The sequence below is a fragment of the Balaenoptera physalus genome, assembly GCF_965194825.1.
Source record: "Balaenoptera physalus genome assembly, chromosome: 15".
Taxonomy (NCBI): domain Eukaryota; kingdom Metazoa; phylum Chordata; class Mammalia; order Artiodactyla; family Balaenopteridae; genus Balaenoptera; species Balaenoptera physalus.
The window spans coordinates 95,806,590-95,824,198 of record NC_138894.1 but is presented as its reverse complement, the minus strand read 5'-3'; the positions used below and the strand labels follow the sequence as shown (position 1 = coordinate 95,824,198).

General features: G+C 43.3%; 1 protein-coding gene across 1 annotated transcript in view; it reads left to right on the top strand.

The window, feature by feature from the left end:
* DCDC2C (doublecortin domain containing 2C) overlaps positions 1 to 15,911 on the top strand; it is a gene marked incomplete at its 5' end in the record, with an annotated part of 148,390 nt that extends 132,479 nt beyond the window's left edge. Inside the window, 1 exon segment of the mRNA XM_082427088.1 lies at positions 13,838 to 15,911. Within this exon segment, the coding sequence (XP_082283214.1) occupies positions 13,838 to 13,960 (123 nt within the window). The 3' untranslated portion in view covers positions 13,961 to 15,911.
* Between the last annotated feature and the right edge of the window lie 1,698 nt (positions 15,912 to 17,609).

Genomic DNA, 17,609 nt, shown 5'->3' with positions numbered 1-17,609 from the left:
TTGGAAGCCTCGAGTCATCATCTAAGAAATGTAGCTACCCAACAGGACCACGTGGAAGGCCCACATGGAGAGGGAGGCCCTGGGATTCCGTGGGGAGAGGAAGAGGCCCAGCTCTCCCGGTGTCCCAGCCGAGGCTCCAGGGGGGTGATGGGTCCATCTCAGAGGTGCCAGCCCAGCTGAGCCCCCAGGTGTCTGCAAGCACAGCCGAGCTCACCCGACACGACAGGGCCTCCTGGCTGTGCCCAGTAGACCCACAAACTGTGGACAATACAAGATGGTTATGTTTGAGACCCCTGAGTTTTAAGGGGAGTTATTACACAGTAATGGGTCACTTTATAAATGTACATGCACGTGTGCATATATATGCCAGGACCTATATTATTGGATATTTTAGCATGTTGATCTTTTCAAAGGTGGCCACACTTGAAACCACAGAAGATACCACGTGATCACATAATTTTATACTTTCTTGGACTTGTCTTCATCAGGGAGAGCTCATAGCAAAATAGTGACTGGATAGTTGAAATTTTTAATACCTTCCCATTTTTCTCCTTTATAGATGATTTTAAAGAATCCCTTTGAAGTCTCTGATCTTTTCATTGAACAGGGAGTGGCTATGCTCCCCTGAGGCTTGATGGGTGGACCTGGCCTTGGTCAGTGATGGAGTCTACAAAGGAAATGCCATCTGTCTGCCTCTCATGTCCTGTGTTTTAGTGCTGTTATTTATTGAAGTGAATCACACTTAATATTTCTCAATGAAGGTTTAAAGAATATAATTTCTTCAGAGAAAGTATCTACATTTCCCCAGAATACTAACAGCACAGCTCTGTCTAAAAAGAGATCATTTGACACCTGTTCCGTTGCCGCTAAGTTCAGACGGGTAGTCACGTGCCCATTCACAATGAAGTTCTGACAAGGGCAGGCATCTGTTTGTCACACTGGGCTTATTATATGATGCTTTACTTTTTCATTAGCAAATTACAGTGAATAGGTAATAATGCACGTCGTCATATGCGTTATATTGGCATCCGTAACAAAGGAGGCTTGGGAACATTGTTCCAGACGTTGCCAGCTCCTCCAAAGGGACCCTGGCTCTTCAAATGAGTGGACTGATACAAAAAAAGGTGAGATTTTCTGTTTCTTGCCACAGGTTGAGTAAAAACCATCTAGAGGCCGAGGACTGAGATGGCCAGAGTCTGTGTTTTATTCTTGTCTGTGTTCTGGGGGGCCCGGGGCTGGGATTTCCATGGGTGTCAGTCGCCCCTTGGACCCCACAGCAGAGCTGCCCTAAGGGTTGACACCCCGAGACCCCGACGTGGACTCGTCTTGTGTTCCCGCATCCTGCACTCTCTGCTTTCTGATGTGGGTTCAGTTTTTAGCTCCGATTTACCAATGACCAAACTGAGACTCAGAGTGATTAAGTAACTTCTTCAGAGGCACACAGCAGGTCAACGGTGGTGGAGTCTGATTCTTAACCACTGGGTTATTCTGCCCCCGGGTGGTACCGAAGCTCCGCAACAAGAGCTAAGGTCGCCTGCTAATCCCGAACCCGTGTATCACACGACGCAGGTGAGACTGTGAAACGCCCAGGCCCTAGTGGAAGAGCCCACGACCTGAGCGCTCCGTCTAACAAAACGCTGAAGTGCCAGCGCGTCCCTTGTCACTTCTGACCCAGACGTCCTCCAGGACGGCAGGAGGTATAGGCTGGCTGGATCTGGTCAGATACTGTCACCGGCTGTGCTCCGGGCTTCACGGCTTCAGAAAGACAACTTTGGAATTTGATTTCTAAAAACAAAACCATGGAAAAGAAAACATGGTTCTTCCTTACACTGAAGTAGGAATATAGAAATATGCACATAGGTTTTTACCTTTAGAAGATTTACTTCAGCATAAAATACCCGACAGGATCGCTTCACCTGGGCCTTAAGAAACTCCAGGCCAAGGAATCAGTCAGACGACCCCACAGCGCTGCTTACTTTTATGTGTGCTGAGGGTGGGAGGAGTTATGCCCTCCGCTCCACACAGCCACACGCACGTATACACCCTGCACACTCACACACGCCCACACACACGTATACACCCTACACACACACACACCACACACACCCACACACATGTATACACCCTACACACTCACACACCACACACACCTACACACTCACACACAGGTATACACCCTACACACTCACACACAGCCACACACACGTATACACCCTACACACTCACACACTACACACACCCACACACACGTATACACCCTACACACTCACACACCACACACACCCACACACTCACACACCATACACACCTACACACTCACACACAGGTATACACCCTACACACTCACACACACCCACACACACGTATACACCCTACACACACACACCTACGCACTCACACACATGTATACACCCTACGCACTCACCCACACACACCTACGCACTCATGCACCCACACACACCTACACACACACACATATACACCCTACACACTCACACACCACACACACATGTATACACCCTACACACACACCACACACACCTACACACACACACCACACACACCTACACACACACGTATACACCCTACACACACACCACACACACGTATACACCCTACACACACCACACACACACACGTATACACCCTACACACACACCACACACACACACGTATACACCCTACACACACACCACACACACCTACACACTCACACACCACACACACCTACACACACACGTATACACCCTACACCCACACACCCACACACACCTACGCACTCACGCACCCACACACACCTACACACACACATACACCCTACACACTCGCACACCACACACACACGTATACACCCTACACACACCACACACACCTACACACTCACACACCACACACACCTACACACACGTATACACCCTACACACACACCACACACACCTACACACTCACATACCACACACACCTACACACTCACACACCACACACACCTACACACACGTATACACCCTACACACACACCACACACACCTACACACTCACATACCACACACACCTACACACTCACACCCACACACACCAACACACACACCACACCCTTACACACACACCCCACACGTATACACCCTACACACACCCACACACACCTATGCACTCACACACCACACACACCTACACACTCACACCACACACACCTACGCACTCACGCACCCACACACACCTACGCACTCACACACACGTATACACCCTACACACTCACACACCCACACACACCTACACACTCACACACCTACACATTCACACACCCACACACACCTACACACTCACACACACCCCACACGTATACACCCTACACACTCACACACCTACTCACACACAACAGCCCGTAGTGGGGACTCCTCAGAGCTCACCTTCCGAGGAGAGGACCGCCCTCCATCTTCCCCTTTCCTCCCCGAGTCCTGCCATGCTCCCAGGCAGGGGGCACAACACCCACACAGCTCTCCCTCCTCCCGGAAGTGAGCTGTCCTCTTAGAGGGGATTCTCAAGAGGAAGATAATATTGGCCGGTTAAGCAAATGTCACAGTAACTGCCACAGAAAGGGGAGCAGAACTGAGCCATTGCCAATGATCATGACAAAGGCTGGTCCATTTTGTTTGAGCCCATTTTCATGCTGCCGTTATCGCTGTGTCTTTTAAAGGAGCGAAGGCTAAGTGTTGATTTACAGGGACAAACAGAATAGACCAGGAGGGCTCAAAGAAACTGTTTTGCTCCACTGGACACATAATACACATTTAAAAAAAGATCCGAACCTCCATGTACACATGACAGATGGCAGTAATTTCAAGAGCGCTGCTGCAGCCAGGCTATCAGGTAGCTAATATGCATTTTTAAAGTTTTCTAAGTATGTACTCTGATGATGGATGGCACCTGACATGTAAATAATCTCTGTTATGAAAGCCCTTAAGTGCACTATGTAAATTTGATGTTTATTTTTTAGCGTTCTGGAGCCAGCCGTGGTCTCATTGTGACTCCTTTGTGCTGGAAGAATGGCCCTGCTCACACCGTGTCAGATCTGCGGGTGGGTGCTGTGGTGTATTATGCGCTGATTTATGACCTGCTTTTCAGAACAACCGTGCCATCCTCCTTTGCCTTCGAATGCTGGCTCGATGCTTCTATAAACAAAGAACACATATCCAAATATCGTCCCTGTCAAATCAAATTGTCCAATATGGAGATGTGTGCATTGTAACAGTATATCCAGAGGGCTGGCTGATAAATAGGGAAAGGTTTTGACAACTCTGGAAAGAAAATGAAATTGTCCAATGCGGAAACAGCAAAGGGAATAGTAATCAGGATGCATTTTACCGTAAATGCATTTTCTTTTCTTGTTCAAGACACACACCAGCCTCTCACCATAGCTCACCTAAAGGTGCCTTCGGTGTATGGAAAGCAGCTTACTGAAACGTCACCCACAGGGCACACTCCAGGTATTCTATTGTGATTTTCTGCCACCTCTCATCACAGATTCCAGCCTTCTGTCTTCATGACAATGTGATTGCAATAATGCCTCATCCATGGTACATTATGGCTAATTTCATCTTTCCAATATTATGCTTATCACACCACACCTTTGCCTAAAAACCTCAATGCAGATTTCGCACAAAAGGTGAAGTTCATATTCCTTCACTTGGCCTTCAAGACTTTTCAGAATTGGAATTTGAAATTCTGAATTTGATTGAAATTCAGAATCAAATTTGAATTTGATTTTTCAAGCTCATCTCCTATCTCTCCTATTTGCCGAGCAGTTTCACAGTTACACCCACCTGAGCACTGGAAGAGAACTTGTGTTTCCAGCATCTAGGCTGGTCTCAAAGCTGGATGTCCTGCCTCTTTTTCTTCTTTTCTACATCCTCCAAGGGCTTGCCCAAATTCATTTTTGACCAGTATTCATGTTTGAATACATGGAGCGTCTATAATGTACCCAGCCATGCTGGATGTATGGAAGAAACATGTACAAGCACACACACACATATACACACCTCCATAGGGTTGAAAAGGAGGCAAACACAGCCCTTGCAGTTTAAATAAGAGATATGCTAATGGCCTCGTGCTCCCCCAGGGAGGAAGTGTGGCAGTCTGTTTTCAAAGCTAAGGAAGATTTTAGAGAGGGTTCTGAGGGATGAATAAAAGTTTATGCGGAAGACCAGGGTGAGGAAGAATGGTACACTAGGCAAGGGAAGAGCGTATGCAGAAACACAGACAGTTGAAGGGGGTGGGGTGGAGTGACAAAGGATTCCTTGGAAAAGCTGGGCGGGGCAGTGCCCTGTCCTCAGGGCCTCAGGTCAGGCTAAGTAGCTTGTCTCTGTACACAGCAGAAAATGATGCAAGGGTTTGAGGCAGAAGAATGACCAGTTGGAAAGTCAATTTACATGGCAGTGGGAGGGAGGAATCGGAAGTGGGTGGGGTTGGAAGCAGGGAGTGGATGACGTCTTCCCAGTGACGTGAGTCTTCCCTCCCAGCTCCCCACACTTGGGTTTTCCTTTCCTAAGTCCTAAGATCCGAGTGGTAGTACCATTCACTTGGCAATTAATACTGCTTTCTCTCTTTTTCTGTCTACGTAGTTGTGAGATGATAAAGAATAGATATTGGTCTCTGCCCCTGACTCCCGCACAAGGCTCCTGAAACGCTTGTAATTTCCTGGGTGACAGGAGTGTCTTTTGTTCTAATGAGCTGACTCTGGGTTGCTCCTGGATGGGGGCTGGTCACAGGAAAGACCTTCCCATGATTAGAAGCTTGGGATTTCCAGCCCCGCCCTCCATGTTCTTTTGAGAAGGGGGAGGGGCTGAAAATGGAGTTTATGATGGATCCTGCCTACGTGATGAAGCTTCCAAAACCCCCCGAAGTACAGGGTTTGGAGAGCTTCTGGGCTGGTGGCCACATGCATGTGCTGGGAGAATGGCCTGCCTGACAGCGCAGGGAAGCTCTGCCTCTTCCCCGTACCTCTCCCTAAGCATCTCTTCCATCTGGATGTTCATCTGTATCCTTTATCGTATCCTTTAATAAACTTGTAAACATAAGCAAGTGTTTCCTTGTGACCCGTGAGTCACTCTAGCAAATTAATGAAGCCCCTGGAGGGGGTCTGGGAACCTCTGATCTATAGCCAGTTGGTCAGAAGTCCAGGTAACAACCTGGACTTGCACTTGGCGTCCTGATTTGGAGGGGGTTGTTGGGACCTCCCAGCTTGTAGCTGATCAGCTAGGGGCACAGGTAATAACCTGGGCTTGAGACTGGCACCTGAGGTGGTGAGGGGCAGCCCTGTAGGGCTGAACCCCTAAGCTGTGGGATCTGGGATCTGATGGGATCTCCAGGTAGATAGTATCAGAATTGAATTAAATGGTTGGACACCCAGTTGGCGTCCCAGAGAATCGAACACTTGGCAACTAGAGGTGTGTGAGTGTGGTAGTAGTGTGACACACAGGGAAGAAACACACACAGTAGGGAAGACTGGGTTTTTCCCTATGTAGGAAGGAAAAAGTTGAGTTTTTCCTTTTTAAAGACTTTTCTTTTTGCTTGCCCAGTTAGCTTACAGTTATTAGTGGCAACAAAGACAGCACTGAGTATAAATTCCATGAGGTCAGAGCTCTGCTTACTTTTGCTTTGTATGGCGTCTTATACAGTTCTATGGAAACAGCTGATTCTAAAAATTATTGTGGTTGAAACTAAAGTCAGGCTACTTTGGAAAACTCCCCGCCAGGATAAAATAATATGGGATTGTATTCAATACTAAGGATTCTTTAAACATGTATGCTATTTGGAAATTTACCAGTTCATCATAAGGCATCAGTCACATCTAAAAAGAATGTAAAATAAAAATGTAAATGTAGGACTTCCCTGCTGGCACAGTGGTTAAGAATCTACCTGCCAATGCAGGGGACACGGGTTTGAGCCCTTGTCCGGGAAGATCCCACAAGCTGCAGAGCAACTAAGCCCGTGTGCCACAACTACTGAGCCTGTGCTCTAGAGCCCGCGAGCTACAACTACTGAGCCCACATGCCATAACTACTGAAGCCCGTGCCCCACAACTACTGAGCCTGTGCTCTAGAGCCCGTGAGCTACAACTACTGAGCCCACATGCCATAACTACTGAAGCCCGTGCGCCTAGAGCCTGTACTCGCAACAAGAGAAGCCACCGCAATGAGAAGCCCGTGCACCGTAATGAAGAGTAGCCCCCGCTCGCCTCAACTACAGAAAGCCCGTGCGCAGCAATGAAGGCACAACACAGACAAAAATAAAATATAAATAGATAAATAAATTTTAAAAAATGTAAACATAAAAAATAGAAATTGTTAGGATTCTTATGAGAGGTGGTGATGCAGGGAGATATTTCATTATATCCTTGCATTTTGACATTTTAAATGATTTGAAGGTCTCTAAATCTCTCAAATTTTATATATCAATATGAATTAAACAAAAACAGCAGTGGAAATTCCAGTGCTGTAACTTTCTGAATTGTTTCATAAGCTAAGAAGCTTGTAGCTGAGCTTTTCCTGGGTGGTGATGCCATTTCTGCCTTTCTCTTGCTCACATCTTACAATTCTTAGGAGGAGAATGTGTTACGAACTCAAAGCGTTAAGGTAGTTTGCAAAGAAACAATAGAATATGATTTGGTCCTGCATGCTGGGTGGCAGAGAAACATGGAAATGACATCATTTGGAAGAGGATGTGTTGAAGTTGGAGCTCGAAGACCCAAGTGTGGCTGCTTTTCCGGTGTTGAGTCAAGGCTGATGGACGTTTTCTGACCTCAATTCTATTGATACCCATGTGTCATGTGTGTGGGTTTTGCTGGTGTTGTTTTAAAAGATGGTTCCACTGGTCACTCACACTTCTTTGGTCCTGGGTCCCTCTTAGATGCTCCCACTCAGAATTTTTCCAGTTGACTGAGGTGTCAAAGCCTTAATTTTAGGTGAGCATTTTCTTCCTGTGTCCAGAGGCTGTGCTTTACTTTGTTCCCAAGTATGTTCAGTTTTTTAAAGAATTTCCCTGAGGAGTGTCACATGCTCTGATGTATTTTGTGTTCACAGTGAGGTCAAGAAGCCAGGAAACTGTAGCCTGTTTCCAGGTAGGCATTTGTTGGAAATTGCCTTTCCATCTGCCTTTATCACATTCCCATATGTCTGGGCATGTATGGCTTAATGATACTATCCTGTTTCCTCCAGACCTGGCTGTAGAGTTCTTTATTTAGCTGATGAGACACTGTGTTTAGCTTCTTTCCCTTAAAATTGTTTGTGAAGCCTCTGTTCTCTATGTATTCTGGCATCTTTCCTCTTTTCTTCTGCCAGCCGAGACAGATATTCCTCTGCTCATTTTTTATCTTTCAGACAGAGGAAGATAACAATGTGTAGCCTGGTCCTTATGAGGAAATGTATCCTGTAACAAGAATGAAGTTTAGCAACAAAATGGAAAACAAAAAGACACATATTTGATCTTTGGATTTTGAAGAGAGAAATAATAAAAGAACCCTCCCAACACCACTCTGACTGTACAACCTTGAGTGTGCCTGTCCTGAGCCTCAGGTTTCTCATCTATGAAGTGGTAATAATAATAACCTACTCCATAGGGTTGCCATGAGAATTAAATAAGAATTAAGTAAGGTAATTTAAAATGCTTTCACATTTCTGGGCATACAGTGAGGGCTCAAGAAAGAGTTGATGTTAGATTGAATTTTTTTCAAGGGGGAAAAAAATAGGAAGACCGAAATTCACCTTTCCTTCAATGCTTTTGCATCATTACAAGGTGAAAGTTTTCAAACATATGCTTAGGTACAGTTTCCACTAATATCTAAGAGGCCCACGTGTCAGTACAATAGTGATGTGGAAAGTGTGGTGTGACGTCCACACTTATCAGAATCATTTGGAATGCTTGGGGGAAAGACACATTCCTCGTTTCTACCCCAGGTCTACTAAATCAGAGTTGCTTATTAACTAACAGTAAAGTAACATAAACACCAATGTTTGAAAACCAGTGCAAGTCAAGGATTGAGTCAAAAAAAAACTCATATAAAAAATAAACAGTTCCATCTCATTAACTAGTGTTCAGTGGAGATATTTTAGGGAGGCACTGAATCTCTTGCTCGTATCCCTCAGATGACATGGAGACCCCCCAAGGAGGGTGACAGGGAGATCCCCACAAAAGAATGCTACAACCCGTCAGATGACATCAAGACCCTCAAGGAGGGGAACACAGTGCTGTTTTGCCATACGCATACGTGGTTGAAACGCCAGTTCTCATGGGTTGTCCATTTTATTGATGTATAACTGTTCTTAGTAGTCTCTTATGATCCTGTGCGTTTCCGTGGTGTGGGTGTAACTGCTCCTTTTTCATTTCTGGTTCTATTTATATGGGTCCGCTGTCTTTTTTTTTTTTCTTGATGCGTCTGGCTAAATGTTTATCAGTTTTGTTTATCTTTTCAAAGAACCAGCTCCTAGTTTCATCGATCTTTTCTATTATTTTTGTCTCTGTTTTATTTATTGCTGTTCTAATCTTTATGATTTCTTTTCTTCCACTAACTTTGGATTTTGCTTCTTCTTTTTCTAATTTCTCTGGGTGTAAGGTTAGGTTGTCTATTGGAGATTTTTCTTGTTTCCTGAGGTAGGCTTGTATTGCTATAAACTTCCCTCTTAGAACTGCTTTTGCTGCGTCCCAGAGATTTTGGATCATTGTGTATTCATTTTCATTTATCTCCAGGTATTTTTCGATTTCCTCTTTGATTTCTTCAGTGACCCATTTGTTGCTTAGTATAGAACATGTTTTTTAACCTCCACAGGTTTGTGTTTTTCTGCAGTTTTTTCCCTTGCAGTTAATTTCTAGTCTCATAAGTTTGTGGTCAAAAAATATGCTTAATAGAATTTCAATTTTCTTGAATTTACTGAGGCTTGTTTTTGTGGCCCAGCATGTAATCTAACCTGGAGAATGTTCCATGTGCACTTGAAAAGAATGTGTATTCTGCTGCTTTGAGATGGAATGTTCTATATAAATCTATTAGTCCAACTGGTCTAATGTGTCACATAAGGCCAATGTTTCCTTATTGGTTTTCTGTCTGGATGATCTGCTCTTTGATGTAAATGAGGTGTTAATGTCCCCTACTATTATTGTGTTACTGCCAGTTTCTCCCTTTATGTATGTTAATATTTGCTTTATGTATCTAGGTGCTCCTATGTTGGGTGTGTATATATTTACAATGCTTATATTTTCTTCCTGGATTGATACCTTTATCTTTGTGTGATGTCTTTCTTTGTCTTTTGTTCCAATCTTTGTTTAAAGTCTATTTTGTTTGATAAGACTATCAGTACTCCAGCTTTCTTTTCATTTCCATTTTCATGGAATGCCTTTTTCCATCTCCTCACTTTCAGACTGTGTGTGTCTTTCAATCAGAAGTGTTTCTTGTAGGCAGCGTAATATGGGTCTTGATTTTGTATCTATTCACCCACTATATATCTTTTAATTAGAGCTCATTACATTTAAAATAATTATTGATATGTATGTACTTATTGCCATTTTGTTGTTTTCTTGTTTTTGTTCCTTTTTTCTTCTTTTGCTCTCTTTCCTTGTGAGTTGATGACTATCTTAGTGTTATGTTTGAATTCCTTTCTCTCTTTTTGTGTATATCTATTACAGATTTTTGGTTTGTGGTTACCATGAGGTTTATCTCTCTATATCTGTCTATCTAGTTGATCTCTTAAGTTCAAATGAATTTAATGACCCTGAATTGTTAACGTCCCGCCATGTTTAATGCTTTTGACCTCATGTTTTACATCTTTCTGATTTGTGTATCCCTTAACTACTTATTGTGGATATAGATGATTTTGTCTTTTAACTTTCCTAGTAGCTTTACAAGTAGTTAATATATGACCTTTATTTTATATTTGCCTTTACCTATCATATTTTTCCTTTCATAATTTTCATATTTCTAGTTGTGGTCTTTTCTGCTTAAAGAAGTCCCTTTAACATTTCTGGTAAAGCTGGTTTTGTGGTGCTGAACTCTTCTAGCTTTTTCTTATCTGTAAAACTCTTGATCTTGCTTTCAAATCTGAATGAAAGTTTTCCTGGGTAGAGTATTCATAGTGGTAGGTTTTTCTTTTCATCACTTTAAATATATCATGCCATTCCCTTCTGACCTACAGAGTTTCTGCTGAAGAGTCAGTTGACAGCCTTATGGAACTTTGGAAGTGGCTTCTTGGGCTTAGTGCACACTCGTTGACCAGGAGAAGAGATGGTTTTTCCTTTTTCTGTATGAGGCCCTGACCCTGCGAGCTTCATTTCATTAACCCTGGGCCTCAGTCTCTCAGCGCTGTTTTGCTCTGGGAGCCCCTGTTGGAGCTTGACACCGTCGCTTGGACCACAGCCTGGATTGACCTTGCAGTTTCGTTTAGAGGAGGACAGATATGCTCAGAGTGGCTCCTGTGCTTCTCCACATGGGAGTTGGATTCAAGAGAGATTTTGTAGCAGAAGCTGTCAGTTGGCACTGGTCCAGTGTGCGCCCTGATGATGCGATGGAGATGAGGGTGAGGAATGTGGTGATGCGGAGGCGTGGGATGTGCATGTGTGTGGCTCTGCGTCAGCCCCAGCTGGTGTGGCGTCCACTTCGTTCTCTACAGAGCATGGCACGACTGGAGCTTTAGGGAACGTTCAGATCAGCTGGCCCACTTGCCAGGACAGGAAACTGAGGCCTAGACAAGGAAGTGACTGAGCCAGCTTAGCTGCAAAGCTGATTGCAGCCTCTGAAGGCTTTCCTTCCCTAATCCAGTCATTTCCCCACTGCAAGTCGTTTTGAGTTTTTCATGGAGTACTTGCCCTTGGTGGGGGCATAACTTTAAAATCCCTGTCAGCTGGCATCTCTCACGTTCCTCTTTATATTATTTCCTCTCATTGACTTTGTGCATGAGGTCTAAAAATAAAGTATGTATTAATAATTATAAGTATAAATAAGACTACATTAAAAATTATCATTCCCTTTCTACCTGTCTTGTGAACATGGAATTAGGACCTATGTGATACTCATTGAAGTATTGCTATTCTTTTTTTAAATTGAAGTATAGTTGATTTACAATGCTATTCTTGTTACTGTAGTAAAAAAAAAATTTATACATTTAGTTTACAAATGTATAAAATATTTATCTCATTTTTCCTTCTGAACTCCCTCTTTCTACCTTATTCACATTCATACACAACGTTTACTTCCCTACCTTAGAATTTATTAATCTCTCCAATGAGTGAATTGGGTTGACAGCACAGATTTATTTAAATATTTGTACATCAGTATGGCTGCTTTTTAAAAATTTTAAATGTTTTTTAAGGTGTTAGTTCATCATATGGCATGATCCATTACAAATAAGCACTTGAAAGAAAACTGGCTGTTCCAATTTTATATTTTTTATATATATATATATATATATATATATATATATATATACACACACACATGATTTGGTTGACATATATATCTTGTAGTGGAAAGAGAATGATATTTTTTAATACAGTCTTATTTATATTTATAATATTAATACCTATTTTATTTTTAGACATATATCTTGTATATCTATATCTTGTGTGTATGTATCTATATCTTTTATATATATATATATATATATATATATATATATATAGTCCTAAAGCCTCTATATATTAGAAAACAGGTTCATCCACTATGTTCTAAGCAACCGGCAACTAAATATACGGAAAACATTTTTCTCCATGAAACTACAGAGCCACGTTATTACTGGATAAGGCATCCCAGGGCTTCCCTCTTTAATGTCCTAATTCTATTTTAGAGTCAGGCAAGAAATATTTCTGAACTTCCTGGGTTTATTATAAGAACACAGAAGAATTCTTTTACCCACTTCTTAATTCTTGGGACAATAGTTCATGATAATTTCGAACACTTGAACGTGAACCATTTTGAAGCGTCCTGTCGAGGGGCTGTGCACGTCCACTGACGCTGTGTCCATGACATTAGCCAGTCACCTTTCACAGGGAGGGCGGGGCGGTGTCCAGAGCTGGTGCTGGTCTTTGTGAGACAGCATTTGTAGAGCCCTTTGCCAAAGTCCCGGAAATGACTCACTGATATAGTCAATTCAGAAAGATATACCATTCAGGAAATAGTAGTAAATTTGGAGAATTAAATAGGCCCCATTCATAACTAAAAACCTGAATTACTGTACTGATGAATTTCCTTCCTGAAACCTGGAGGCCGATGCCCTGAGCCACGGGCTGCATCTCCTCCCATTTTGTCTGTTACTTTTCTTGTTATGCAGCAGGTTCCCGTTTTCTCAAACTGAGGTTACTCCAGCTCATTCCCTTTCGTTTCCGTGTACACCTTTTGATTGTTCTCCTACAAAAATATATTTTCACCTATTGGCTAGAGAGGAATTTTTACTGTACTTCTGTGGGCTTTTTGTCAATTAGATTAGAAAACAATAAGGAGAGAGTGAGAAAAGATTTTTGTCTTGCATTTCACATGTCACAGATAACAACCCCAGCACCCATTCCATGGCTGTATTCAGCTACAGGTGACACTGAACATTTACTCAGCATTCTATCCTCGCCCGGAGACGCTCCCTGGATTTCTCAACTCTGTCTGACTGGCTGAGGTCAGTCTACCCAGTGCTTTGAAGTGCTGCAGTTTACAGCTGGTGGGCAGGGCGCTGGGTGCCAAGTTCTTTGAAAGCGGGCACCGGGTGCTTTTGATTAAATATAGAAAAGCTAGCTAGAAGCCTTGGAATGAAATTTGAAAGGAGACCTCCAAGAATCTTTCAACTCTCTAGTGCTTTAATGTCTTGAACAGGTTGAAATTAATGTAAAACCTGAAATGAGAAAACGAAAGAGCCTGAGGATTCCATGGAACCGCGAGGAACACGCTGTAGCCTCAAGAACCAAATGGACAGCCTTCAACTTTTCTCTGTCGTGAACACTCACAACCCCCTTGATCTGGGACGAGAGCCTGGTTTGGGGGATGCGGTCACTCTTATTCCCCGGAACTGCTTCTGACCATGCCAGCAAGAGGGCTCTTTCCCTTGATTTCCTATAAAACGTATCATCTGTTTTGCTCAGAATGGTGGGCTCTTCCTCATCTGGCCACATGTCCACTGTCACTCAGAAACCAGCCTCTGGGGTCTGCATGTGCTTTGACTTCCATTGTAAACTGTTTTCATCTCCTTTTCTGTTTCTCCCCATCTTTCTCGTCTTCCAGGCTCTGGACCACAAGCACATGAGTCAGATTCCTGCTTTCCCTGCTCAAGCATAATCCCTACAAGCCCCAGGGATGCTTGCCTGGCTGGGCAAGGAAGCAGAGCCGTCTACCCTCAGGGCAGGGCTGGCCAGTCTAACTCCTTCAGCCCTCAGCATACGTATCTTACGGCACTTTTCCATTTTCTTTTTTTTTTTACTTTTCCATTTTTTATGTGTGAAATGGTTTAAGTACTTAGTGCCAGTCAGATCCCAGAAGACAGAGCAACTGTTTCCTACTTACTCTTATGACTCCCTGAGCCTCTATTTTCTCATCTGAAAAATGGAGCTAATAATACCTTCCTGTCTACCTTGTAGGTTTCAGGGAAAGCTTGAGATGAACGGGGTTGGGGGGGGATGGGGTAGGGGGGAGAACCTCCTGAATTGTAGATGTTGTACAAACATGAGGTGCTAGTGCTGCTTTGTTTTTGGAATACCGGGCCCAAGTCCACTCAAAGTGTTTGCTCTGGAATCATACTAAAAAAATTAACAAGAGATTCCCTTGATAGGATTTTCTGTTTCAGAAAATAAATATCATCGTTTCGAGAATATTCTCTGTTAACTACATTTTTTGAGGGCTCACAAAAATGACGCAAGGTAGAAATATGCTGATTCCCTAAAATACTTAGAGAATGGTGTATTCTAATTTACCTGATTTCTGGCTAACTGGCTAACGGAGAATCCCTTTCTTTGAACCTTATTCTTGAATCTGTAAAGCCCTCAGTTGAGTTTTTGAATTGGAGTAAGTATAATATATAACATGAATCTTTGATGCTTCTCATCTAAGATGAAGAATTGCTTTATTTAAAAGTATTAACTGCTGCTCCTGCGGCCACACTCCATATTCAATTAAAAGATGTTGGTTGAAATCCAGCGACTATGGGGTCTCAGCTCTGATCATTTGTAACTTATCTTTTTTTTTAAGGTGGATTTTTTAAATAATGTTTTTATTTGGAGTGAGGACACCTCACAATGAAATGCCACACATATTACTTTCGTGTTCCCTTTACCTCCCAACTGGAATAAGCAAATCACCCTCTTGTTCCCGGAGGGCAGGCTCAGTGTGGTGAGGGGAAGAGACCCCAGTGTTGCAAATGCCATAAACTCGTTCTGCACAGTGAGTCTGGTCAAACCGTTGGTTAGTTAAATCAGAACAAAGAGCACAATTTATTTTGTTTTGACTTGGTTACCATTTGGGGTGAAGTCATTAAGGAACAAATTTTGGAATAGTTGGTTCTTTGGCGCAATAGTCTTCAACCGGGCATGCCTTAAGATTTGGAAGAATTTGATCTAAAATGAAAATAATGAAGTTCTGTGCGACACCAAGTTCATAAATAAAGTCTAGGAACCGCAGCATCCCGAGACTCAATGCCTTTGTCACGGGTACGATTTATACGTTTGAAACACAGCCTTTCTAATTTAGTGGTAAATACTGGAAGCGACTTGTTGTTTATGGCCTCTCTGCTCCTGCTTGAGCTGCGGTAGGAAGAGGGGGGAGTTCTGTAGAAGCATAGCTGGTCGAATTGGAGGAAGGCTTGCAGCGATGCTGACTCTTAGACAGTAAACTGGGGCGTGGAGCGGAGGAGAAGGCACCGTTTGCTGGGTGATGACGGGGCCGAAGCTCGCAGCCGGGCGGGCACAGGGCTCAGGTCACTGAGGATGCTCAGAAAAAGAGAGACAACTTCATCCAGTCCTCACAGCGTGTGATGTGAAGGAAATGACCTCGTCTTACAACGAAGACCTTCAGCCTCACTGAGGTCAACATCTTGCCTGAGGATGCCAAGGTTACAGCCCGCAGTGGAAAACCAAGTCTTTCAGCTTCTTTTAGGGTTTGTTTGTTACAGCTGATTTCCCCAAATCATCTATAATGGAATTATGAAAGTGCTAGTTTACTCATCACAAAAGTGGAAGGTAACGCAGCTCGACCAAGTTATGGAACGATTGGCCAGGGGAAATCAGGAGAACTAAGTACACTCTTCCGTGTCCTGAGATTAATTGTGGATGTGTGCAAACAGCTGTTATTTGAATCAACGTGCACAGGTCAGGACTTTGTGATTTGCACTCAGCTGGTCACCTGGGCCCTGGACGGGGTGGTGAACCCAGGCAGAGTCTTTTAATTCCCTTGTAATTCATTGATATCTGGCTAGGTCACCTTGGGCATTTGGAAGAGGATTCAGGGCCCCAGATATTTTTATTTCTTTTTTAGGGGCTGGTTTTGGTGCGGAAATCTCTGTACGTCTGTAGGGTGTTGTATAATGTCTATCGTAACATCTAGTATCTTCTAGTTATTCAGTAAAAATCTGTCAAATAATAAAATACATGCTCTTAAATTTTTTTTCTGTGTAGATAGTTGAATTGAGACACTGCGATTGGTAAATTTAATTGGCCACTGGATGTCGCTGTTTACCCACCTACAGAGGATCAGCTCTTTCCACCCGCCCCCCCCCCCCTCCCCCCACCCCAAACCTGGTCAGGACAAAAGCCTCTGGAAGCTGCTCCAGGTGCAGAGATTTCAAGCTTGTTTCTCGTAAGTAACTTGTTTTCTCTTGGGAAAAGAGCGAGTCCTGAGTTATTCAATTCAGGATATTTTCTTCTCACAGCAATTTAGATGGAGAACTGATGTGTTTTCTTTTCTTCTGTCATCACCCCCAAAGAAGTTTTCTTTCGCTAACACAAACAAGAGTTATCTTGCAACTCATCTTGGAAACAGTGACATTAGTTCATACAACACTGTGAAATTTCATATATAACTTTCATATGAAACTATTGAAGGCACTTGGAATAAATTCCCACCTGGTTAGTCTCAGCCAATCCCCATCATTGGTGCAGCGAGGGTCCCTGGAAACTTGGGGTCATTCTTACTTTCTGGGGCAGTAAAAAAAAAGAGATTTGTATTCCACTGCTGCCACCACCATTTGTGATCTGTGTGACCTTGGAGGTGTTACTCAATGTCTCTGATCCCCAGTATCCCTTGCCCTTGGGCAGGCCTTCCAATCCTACCTCCTAGGGTTTGGGGGCCGAACCAAGTTCAAACTGAAAATTCCTTAAACTTCCTTCTTTCTCTGGGGCTCTCTGTTAAAGTCTGGGTTGATTGGATGGATTTCTTAGATGGATTATCTAAGAAATATCACATTCCCTTTGCTCTTCCCTAAAATGGTCTAACATAACCCACCATGTCTTTATAACACAATCTAGTATGCGTTGGTCCAAATAGCTGGAATTCCCAAGTCGGAACCTCGCTGTGAAAGGCATGCATGTAATGGACTGACTTATCTCTATTATCTTTGTGGATTTCACTGCTGTAGCACAGAACTAGAAAAGGACAATCTTAA